The 11,179-nt window shown below is 42.8% G+C and overlaps 1 protein-coding gene across 1 annotated transcript in view; it reads left to right on the top strand.

The window, feature by feature from the left end:
• The window catches only part of MAP3K3 (mitogen-activated protein kinase kinase kinase 3), a 69,155-nt gene that overhangs the window by 18,665 nt on the left and 39,311 nt on the right, over nt 1-11,179 (top strand). Inside the window, exon 4 of the mRNA XM_007959738.2 lies at nt 3,425-3,465. Within this exon, the coding sequence (XP_007957929.2) occupies nt 3,425-3,465 (41 nt within the window). The remainder of the gene's footprint in view (nt 1-3,424; nt 3,466-11,179) is intronic.

Raw genomic sequence — 11,179 nt, 5'->3', positions numbered from 1 at the left:
CTGTGGGTAACTGGCTGTGACCAAGCAGTGACCATAAGCTAGCCCCTTGTCAGTTGTACTATACTCCTGGGGATTCTGATCCTTCTCATAAACTTATAGGACCATTGTCTCCAAGGCTGTAATCTTTACGGAAGTAGACTGTCACATCTTTCTCCCACAGAGTGTCTGGTTGGTTCGAACTGCTGCCCTTTCAGTTAACAGCAGAGCACTTAATCACTGTGCTGCCAGGACTCCTTTGCATTCCTTCATAGGTGTGTATATACATATTGTCCCAGTTTATGAATGAGAGCTACCTCAAAGTATCCTGAGCCATAGGCAGAAGTAGGTGAAAGGATGTGGTAACCTCACTCACTGTGGGGATACACAGGGCTACAAAGCGTGGTTAGTACTTGAGGAACTCCAGAGCCAGTTGGGGAAATAGAGTGTTTGAAGCTACATATGGCATGTCAGAGCCAGGCAGCGTTTCTCAGGCACCATGCTTTGGAGGCCCTCGCCATAGTGACTGCTTAGCATCTCAGGGGAAAGGAGAAAAAGGGGACAATGAAAAACTGCTGTACTCATCTGTTCCTTGAGTCTACACAGTAACTTCCTCACCATATTGCCCTGTCTTCCTGGATGTGCGTGTGTCCAGACAGACCTACTCACGCTCACCTGGAGTCCAAACAAGGTGGCATCGTGTTCCCCTGCATTCTACCTCCTCCATCCCTGTCTACCTACAGCCTCAGTCACCGATCCACTGCTGGTTCCCCAAGCCTCACAGCTTGCTGCATGACTGGTACCCAGTCTCCTGGCTGTGCTCCATCACTTACTCCAGATACGGGGAGCTTTCCATCTCCTCCACTGTGAGTTCCAAAAAAAGAAAGTCACAAAAGATCCTTTGATAGTTTTCTTCCCTCAATGCCCTCATTGAAGCCCTGCATCTCTGTGTAGAATAAGCCTCGTTTGCCAGTGTGACACTTCAGCTGTACCATTGCATTGCATGGTAGTTAAGAGTTAGGGTTCCAGGGTTCAAATCCTAGCTCTGCCCTTGCAAGCAATGTGATTTTAAGGAACTTAGCCTCATTGTAACTCAGTTTTTTTTCTTCTGTAAAGTAAGAATGTATTGTACTTGTTGTGAGGATTAATTTAATTTAACGTGCTTAGAACAATGTCTAAGGAGCTCTGGTAGCAGTGGCTGAGGCATCTGACTGCTAACCAGAAGGTTGGTGGTTCAAACCTACCAGCCTCTGTGCGAAAGCAGACTGGACAATCTACTTCTGTAAAGATTTACTACCTTGGAAACCTTGGAAAACGGGGGTCACTGTAAGTCGGAATCAACTAGATGGTGGTGGTTTTTTTTTAACAATGCCTAGTAATTGCTCAGTTTTACTGTGCTCACGTGTTACTAATGGATAAAGTGGTCCATGTTAAAGGACAAGTCATCACATTGCAGGCCTGTCATTCAGTATGTCTACTGTTGAGTATGTGGACTTTGCAGGGACACTGAGCTCTTTAAGCCCCAATTTCCTCATCTTAAACTAAGTGAAGATGACAAGACTTTGTCTCACATACTTTGGTCCTGTTATTGGGAGGGACCAGGCCCTGGAGAAAGGATATCATGCTTGGTAAAGTAGAGTGACAGGAAGACCCTCAACAGATGGATTGACACAGTGGCTACAAAAGTGAGCTCAAGTGTAGCAGCCGTTTTGAGGATGGTGCAGGACCAGGCAGGGTTTTGTTCTGTTGTACATAGGGTTGCTGTGAGTTGGAACTGACTTCATGGCACCTAACAACAACAACAATAACAGGGTTAGAGGATGGGAAATTTTCTTTCAGTTGTTATATTCTAATTCATTTATTTTTTTCATAGTGTGTTCTGGGGACTTCTTGGGGGTCTCCAAGACCCTTTCAGGAGGTCCATGATGTCAATACTATTTTTATAATAATACTAAGATATTACCTTTCACACCCCCATTCTGTCAGGAATGTATAGTGGAGTTTTCCAGAGGCTACATGACATTTGACATCACAATAGATTGACTAGCGAAGCAGATCTGAGAATCCTGCTATCTTCTACAAAAGCCAGACATCAAAGAGATTGGCATTCTTCTCAGTAAATATTTCTTGAAATATATAGTCAGTAATTTTGAAGAGTATAAATTAGAAACAATGATCCAATTCTTTGGACATCCTTTCTGGGACTAAAGAGAATTCCAACCCCTTAATCTCTTGAGGAAGAGGGAGTCCTTTATGCACACACCCTACCTTTGTAATCCTTGCCCTTTTCTCTCCTCCACTGTGTCTGCCATGTGCCTCACCTTGAGATACTCTCACATTCTCTTCTTTCTTCCAAGCCACAGTCCATTCATTTGTCTTTCCCAGTGTAGTCTTCATTCACTGATTATGAACTTTGTCTCTTCCATCTCTATTCTTTGCTGGTTTCTTGGCAGTCTTTTTCCTCTTTGTCTGTTCTTTTCTCCCATGATATCTCTTCCCTTTTCCTGCCATTCTTTAACTCCCTCAGGTTGTTGGTGTGCCTGGTTGCAAACTCTCTTCCTCCTTGATTTGCCTTTTCACATTCTAGCACTTAAAAAAAAAAATTCTAACACTTTTACTTCCTCTTCCTTCTGATGCTTACACTGAGTTCTGTCCTTCAGTTTATTCATCCATTTAATAAATACTATTAAGCACAGACATTCCTTTGCCTTGCACTGGGAGGACATAGACAAAATAGATATGATCCCTGCCCTCATGGAGGTTACAGGCTACCCATGATAGACATTTGAGATAGGGTTGGGGGACCATGTGTAAAGTTAATTTGTGCGGAGTCCCGCTTTACCGCCACTGGGTAACCTTGGGAGGATCTTGGTAACCAACAGCAGTAGCAACCACAGTAATAGCTCCTGCTGCAGCCACCATGTATTGCACCTGTGCTGTATGGCAGGAATGTTATTTATATCACCTCATTCAGTTGTCATAGTGACTCTGTAAATTAGGTATTTTCGGCCCCACTTTACAGATGGAAAAACTGATGCGCAGAGGATAAGTAACTTGTCTACTACAGCCATGTCAGTACCAAGATTTCTTTTTCTATTCAGTCACATCAGTCAAGAAAGAAATGTGTCCTGGTCGGGAGACGATGTAGTGAGGGACACTCCAGAGCCAGTTTTGGAGGCAGTGCACGAAGCTAGAAGTGGCATGTCAGCAGAGCAGCAGAGCACGGGCATCTCCCTAGAGATCCTGTCCCAAGGCTATCACTCCTAAGATTAGAGCCACGAGGCTGCAATTCATGGGAAAGGAATGCCTATTTGGGTAAAGAAAAGGAGCGTGAGCCACCAGAGATGTCTGCCTAATGTTGCCAAGGGAACGGCCAAGGTTTACCTGGGAATGGCAGGAGCAGCACCTCCAGAGACGCCGCTAACTTGTCTATCATTCTTTTTGGCAGAGTGACGTCAGAATCAAGTTTGAGCACAACGGCGAGAGGCGGTAAGTCTGCCTTCTGATCAGTGGCTGTGTTCACGGGTGCCCAAGTTCTCACAGCATGAAGCTCGTGGAAGTTGTTTCTCGGTAGTGACCCTGTGCATGATGGAGTTGATTGGGCGTAAAGGAGAATTTCACCCTTGGCTTGACCTGCGAATTACACCAGTTTCTTCTCCGAGAATTAGAAATCGTTTCAACTGCTGATGTCTTCTTTCTGCTCTGTTCTGCTGATGTTTTACTAATCAGCATAATGCCATCGTGTTATGGATGGAAACCAGAGCTCTGCTGTACTCAGACACTTGGGGGCATTAGAGGGCAATCAGGATTCGCCTATGACCTAATGCCATTCCCATCTCTAGTAGAGTAACCCTGACTTTGTCTGCTTCAGGGCCCAGGTTGGTGACTTCGTTTCCTATCAAGTCCCTAAGTCATGGGAAGCTGCATTGAACCATCACTTGTGAAAGAAAGATTTCAGATCCTTTGAGGATACAGAAAGGGATTTTTTTGGTCTATATTCTGAATCATCTTAAAGAAGTGAAAATAACATTACAAAACTTTTATGTCCATTCCTCCATTTTCAGTATTTTAGTTGTGTTGGGTTTTTTTTTTTTTTAATAAATAGGAAGTCAAGGTAGAAGTTCTCAGTGGAGAAAAATATGACTCTACTTAATCTCTCAAGTTGTTTAAGGGGAAACTTTTTGAAAACATACAGAGCTCTGGTATGGGATATTTGGGACCCTGTGTGTATGTGTGCATGGCACGTGTGCATATAATTGCCTATGATTTTATTCCCCACTCTTTGCTATTCTCTTCTGTTGACACCCTCCTGCACTTTTTCCTTTTTGAGTATCTGGAGAGTCTGCGACTGTGCCCATGAGGATGAGGGTCTCCTACTTTAAGAGTCCCACCACAGAACCTTGGTAACTCCAGACAGTCTTTGTACTACTTGTACTCTGCTCCTGGCAACTGTCAGCCTCCTTTGAAGCCAGCTCCACAGGAGATTGGTGACTGCTGTTCTCCCTTAAAAAAATACTCACAGCCTGCAAGGTTGTCACAGGCTGCCCAGTGGAAACACTGTGGAAAGTGTGGTCTGCGGAGCCAGGGTCCTGCTGCTGCCCTGGGCTCCAGGGCTTTTCCGGGCCTGGAGGGGGGAATGTCTTCTGAGCTCTGTCCCTAGCTGCTCTTCCTGTGTCCTGCCAGTAGCAGGGAAGTTAAATTGTCACTTCATCATTGCTGCTTTTCACACTTCTGACCTGACTACATAGGTTTTGGAGAGATGGCTAGACTCGAAGCAGCAGTTTTTAGAAGCAGATAGGAAATCAAAAGCTCAATTGTGTCAGAGCCTAATTATGCAGTTACGCTCTCCTGAATTCCCTGTTCCCAAAGTGGTATGCAGTTACAGTGAGCAGACTTACACTGAGAAAGTATATGTGTCTGGTTTCAGAGATGTTGCCAGATCAAAACCACAGATATTTAAGGTGGTCAGGCAGGAATGGGCTTCTGAAGCCCTGAGAGGTATCAAGGTTTTTAAAATTCTACACTCTCTTTTTTTGGAGCTGTTTTCAGGGGCCATAGCATCTCAGTTTGTGTACTATTACTATATGTGGACTTAAGGACTTTATAGTGGACTTTGGTACAAGGAAGCCAAGTTCAGGGTGCTCTGTGCCAGACAGCTCTGGTTTTGTGTATTTCTTTCTTTTTTAATTGTGATTTGGGTGAAAGTTTACAGAGCAATTTCATTTTCCATGCAGCATTTCATACACATTTTGTCTCATTACATTGACTGCAATTCCCCACAGAGTAATAGCTCTCTTCCCACTTCCTCCCTTAGTTACCTCTTCCTTGTGTCCTTCCTTCCCATGCACTCCGCCTCCTCCGCCCCAGCTGTCTCCCTGTGTAAGCACTGTCCTTCTGTTCACAAATGATTGATCTATTCAAGGAATGTATCTACCTGATGTAAATATTCACCCCCTATGCCTATTTATTGTTTGGCTGGAAGCCACAGGAGTGAATTCAGTTCCAGACCTGAAGGGTAATTAGAGGCCATAATCTCTGGGGTCTCACCAGGCTCTTTCAGACTCGTAACAGTAAGCTTGGTCTTTTTTACGATTTTGAGTTTTGTTCCACATTATTTTCCCACTCTATCCAGGATCTCCTGCGCTGATCCCTTTCCCAGTGGTTGACAGTGGTAGCTGGGCACCATCTAGTTCTTCTGGTCTCATGGTCATATAGGTTGAGGATTGCATAGTCTGCCAGTCCCTTGGACTAATTGTTTCCATGTGTTTTTGATTTTCTTCATTCTTCTCTGCTCTAGATGAGGAGAGACGCATTGTTGCATCTAGATGGCCACTTGCACATTTGCAAGCTTTTAAGACCCCAGTTGCTACTCACCAAAGTAGGATGTAGAACAATGTTCTTATATAGTATGTTATGCCAGTTGTGCTTGCTGTCCCCTGTGACCATGGTCCCAAGCCCACAGGTCCAAATACTTGCTCCCTTAGAGTAGCTGGCTGTAGCCGAGAAGCCACCACAACTTTGCCCCTTGTCAGCTCTACTGTGTACCGAGTCATTCTTACAGCACACACAAATATGCATGTAGAAACATCATCTGCCAACGCTGTACATGGTCATGGACATACTTCCCCTGCCTAGTCATACCTGATCATTCATCCTGTCCACCTGTAGATCAATGTTTGCCATCACTGACAATGCAGTACTTTACATGCGAAAAGGTTTATCTTTGTTGTCTGCACCTCCCATGTACCTATCTGTCTTCCCCTTCCTCAGTGTCACCATGTTGATCACTCACTTTTGGTACATTGCCCTTCCCTTCATCCAAATTAGTACTTGTCTCTACCTATTTAGCAGTGTTCCCTCCTCTGGTTTTGTGTATTTCAAGTCTTAGGATTTTCTAGAGAATGCCATTGTGAGCTTTCTTTACTTTTCACAAGAAGTTTGGACAGTATCTAGTTAAGTATTGTAGGCCCTTGTAGAATCAGAATTTACAGAAAAGAGGAAAGAAGGAGTGACTTTTCCTGTTTGTCTGTGTAAGGTATCCATTCTGGTGGCTGACTTTTCCTTTGCTTTGGAAGGGTAGGGACCAGACCCCTGACCTCCTCCTTCTCAGCTGCAGGAGTGCAGAAGAGGAGGCTTGTAGGTGAGGATCTCCTTCCTTTTGGAAACATTAATGGCACAACATTGATGGGGGTGAATGTCACAGTTGTTAGACCCTCTTTGAAGCACTGGCCTAAAAATGCCTGTTATTCAGTCGATGTGATCTTATCGTGTCTGGAAGTCCTGGTTTCTCATCTTGAGCAGAGTTTTGGACTGCTTGGTGGGGTTTTGAATGGCCCATTGCCAGACTAAATGCAAGAGAATTTTATCTCTGAGCCTGATCCTTTTCCAGCAGTGTGGTAGGGACTTCTCAGTGGTCTCCTGGTATTTTATCCAGAAGGACTGGCTCCTTTTGAACTGTTGCTGAGGCCTTGATGAAGAGGGTGTAGTTTACTGTTAGGAATTAATGGAAGCCATTTGTGGGACAAAGAACTTGGTTTGGCCCTTTGACTCTGGTTTCTAAAAATGACCCAAGCAATGTAGATGTTTTTGTTTTCCAAAATAGCTGGGCAAATAGGGGCTACACAGGCCCCAAACCCAGTGGACTAATTTTAGGTAGGGAGAAGGGTCTAATGCAGTCATGCATATTCATTACAGGATTAATCATAAAGGCCCAAGTCATGCATATTCACTGAGGTCCCAATGACTTTAAAAAAAAAAAAAAAAAACCTCACTGCCATCGAGTCTATTCAGACTCATAGCAACTCCTTTTGGGTTTCCAAAGTAGAAAATCTTTATGAAAATAGATTGCCCAGTCTTCCTTCAGCAGAGTGGCTAGTGGGTTTGAATGCCAGCCTTTTGGTTAGCAGTCACATGCCTTAGGCAGTGTACCACTAGAGCTCTTTTCCAATGACTAGGGGACCCGGAACCTTGGAGCATTCTCTGCTGGGCACTCCTGGGTTGGTGAGAATATCCATGAATGGGACAAGAAGCAACATGTCCCTGGGAACAGTGGAGGCCCTGTCCCAGGACCTCTCCCATATCTTGCCTGAGACATCTCTTTTCATATATCCTTTAACTGTAAGTATAAGTAATAGGTTCTGTGAATTTTATGATTCATTCTAGTGAATTATTGAATCCAATGGGTGCACTGAGACCCAGCCTAAAGGATGGCATTTGCCTATTGGGCAGAGGCTGAAAGGACAAAGTCCTAAGTTGTGGATAACCAGCTCTGGTTGGTTAGGGTCAGAGAGAGAAAGTATCATGTGGGTGATTGGTGTCAGTGGGTGTGGTAGTTCAGTTTGTGTGTCAACTTGGCTGGGCCTGGTTGAGTGGCTGGGCAGCTGGATGTAGTATTCCCCATGATTCCAACTCCATGGTGGAATCTACTGGGAGCAGCTGAATAGCTGCCTTTGTGTATGTTGTCTGCTTCCCATATATAAAAAGCAGCTTTGGGAATGGTCTCTAGCTGATGGCAAGCTTGGACCCTTGTCGTTGTTCAGCAGCCTGCCATGCTCTGCCAACCTTAGGACTTAAAATGGTCTTAAATTAATGGCTTGCCGTGTGGTTTGGTAACATCGGGACTTTACCTTTTTACTTGTCAACCTTGGGTTTGTCAGCCTCAGCAGCCAGCATCTAAGAGAAGAAATGCCTCTAGCTCCAGTGGGCTGGGAGCAGGAGGCAGAGCTGGACCCCAAGGTTGAGAGGCTTTCACCCAGCCCCTAGAGCCTGGCACTTTGAACTTGGACTTTTAAACTGTGAGAGAATAAACTCCTGTTTGTTAAGGCCATCCCATTTGTGATATAGTCTTGTCATAGCAGTACTAGGTAACCATAACAGTGGAGATATCAGTTATCTTCACATTTTGGAAATTAGCTTTATGTCAGCTATTATTCATACAGGAGCTCTGGTAGCGTAGTGCCTAAGGCACTTGACTGCTAAACAGAAGGCTGGCGGTTCAAATCCACCAGCCACTCCTCGGAAGGAAGGTTGGGCAATCTACTTCTGTACTGGTATCGCCTTGGAAACCCAAGGAAGGGTCACTATGAGTTGGGTCCAACTCAACGGTGCCTAACAACATTATTCATACACCATTCTTTCAAAAAGCTCCAGAAAACATCCACATCTAGGCAGCACCTAACAGTATCACTGCTTGGACGATTGATTTGAGGGAATAATGGAAGGGTTACAGAATGGATGGATTGCCTGGTAGAGGGAAACTAATATAGCCAACAATATAATTTCCAAAAATGAAAAGTGGTGATAAATGAAGAAAAAGTTATGGAGGAATTATCTTTCTGAGATGTTAGGCTTTTCATGAAGGCTTGGTTATGATTTATAGTAATATTCTATCACTTTATCCAATAGAACTTTCTATTATAATGGCAATATTCTGTAACTGTATTCTTCAGTACAGTAACCACTAGCCTACATGGCTAGTGAGCACTTGAAATGTGGCTGGTATGACTAAAGAACTAATTTTTAATTTAAGTTAATTAATTTAAGTTAAGTAGCCACAGGTGGCTGATGGCTGCCATATTGAATAGTGCAGTTCAAGATACTGAAGGCTTTTATGTTGCCCACTGATTTAAGCTAATCTGTCAGAACGTGAAAGAAATTATCTGATCATATTTCATTAAAATCCAGTGGCCTAAATGCCTCTTTCCTGTGGCTTATGGCTTCTTCCTCTGGTTATACCACTTCCCACTTTGGGGAGGAGGGAAAATGTGAAAAACCAAACACTTTTACCTCCCAGCATGGAGCAGGGCTGGAAGTACAGAGCTCCGTGGCTGAGTGACTAGTGTGATTCCATCCATCCTAGCAGAAAGTGTTCTAATATTCATTTTCCTGATCATGTTGAATGTCTCTTCATGGGTTTATTAGCCATTCATAACTCTTCTGTGAATTCTTTCATCATATCCTTTGCCTGTTTTGTTTTGTTTTTTAAATTATTATTTGTCTTTTTCACGTTGATTTTTGCCAATATTTTCTCCAAGTTTGATGTTTGTAGTTTTTAACGTCAGCGGTTTATTTTATCATCAGAAATTTTCATTTTAGTTGGCAAATCTGTCTTCTGTTTTGATGTATATATTTCATATTATGCTTAGGAAGACCTTCCCACTCCAATATTTTTTAATCCTATATTTTCTTCTAGTATTACTTTTTTAAATCAAATCTTTAATCAATTTGAGTTTATGTCATGTACTTTTAAAAAATGATAACCAATTGTCCTACTTACAGTGTAGTCTAGTTCCCATCCATATATATATCAATTTCTTTCTGATATTCTTTTCTGTTTTACCTATCTCTTAGCATATTTTTGTTTTTATTAAATTTTAGAGTATTTTGTGGAACCCATATGAAATTGCCACTTTTGTACTTCAGAAATGGTTGATTGTCCACAGTCCCATACAGTTCAACCTATGACATTGATTCAAGCTTTTTATTATGAAAATCTCAAGCACACACAAAAGTAGGGAGAATGTTATACTGAACTGCTATGGACCTGTCACCCAACCTCAACATTATCAGCATTTTGCCAGTCCTTTTTCATCTGCCCACCCTTTAAATTTTGCTGTGGTATTTCATAACAAATCATATTTTAACATACTTTTGGACAATTTTTTATTCTACCCAAATTAACAGAAATTGTTCTTGGTACTGATCTCATCTCTAGAAAAGTGTCAATATCAATACTACTTACATGTCTAGGTATGTCACTGGTTAAGAAAGCTGTTGTTGTTGTTATGTGCCATCAAGTTGGACCCCTCCTTGGGTCTCTGAGGCAGTATCACTACGGAAGTAGGTTGCCCAACCTTCCTTCCGAGGGGTAGCTGGTGGGTTTGAATTCTGGCACTGTGCTACCAGAGCTCCTAGTTAAAAAAGCTAATCGGTCATGTAATAACCAACTCAAGAGGAATTTCTTTGACTGTGCTAAGTAAGATTTGAGGAAACTCAATTCTGAGCGTAATCAGTATTGAGATTCCTGTGGAATCTCAGAAATGAGCAATGGAGAAGACTTTTCAAAGTCCTGGAGTTGAGTCACTCAGGTGTTGAGACCATGTTTTCAGGATTGCTGAAATCTCCAGGCTTCCTAGCAGTTTCCCAACAGGAGAATTTGAAACATAGTTTTTAAACCTAAGTGGCCTGCTATTATATTGAACTGGCATTGGCTGAAAAGGTCCAAGCCCAAGTGGTAGAACAAATTCAATGTTTGAGACTGAGCAGTACTTGTGGATAATACTGACAGGCCTGAGGGATGCTCAAAAGAAAGGTGAAAGGGTAAAAATAAGAAAAGAAAAAAAAAAAATTCAGACAAAGGTAGGCTGAATGAAAGGCAAAAAGAGAATCATGTTGAGAAGGGAGGGAAGCTATCACTCAGAAGCCATAGCTTCTGATACATATTTAAAAAAAAAAATTTTTTTTTATTATGATTTGGGTGAAGATTTACAGAGCAAATTCACTTTCCATACAGCATTTCACATTCACTGTTTCATGACGTTGATCACAGTTTACCACAATGCAACAGCTCCCCTCCCACTTCCTCCCCATAGTTACCTCTTCCCAGTGTCCATACCTCCATGCACTCCTGCCCCCTAAGCTGTCTCCCTGTGTATAAGCAGCCCTTCTTTCTCCCATGATTATTCTCTCCAAGGAGTGTATCTAC

The sequence above is a fragment of the Orycteropus afer genome, unplaced genomic scaffold (genome assembly GCF_000298275.1).
Source record: "Orycteropus afer afer isolate SDZICR_OR568_19922 unplaced genomic scaffold, OryAfe1.0 scaffold00018, whole genome shotgun sequence".
NCBI classification, from domain to species: Eukaryota; Metazoa; Chordata; class Mammalia; order Tubulidentata; family Orycteropodidae; genus Orycteropus; species Orycteropus afer.
Note: the sequence above shows the minus strand (reverse complement) of the source record. Positions and strands in the feature narration are given on the sequence as shown.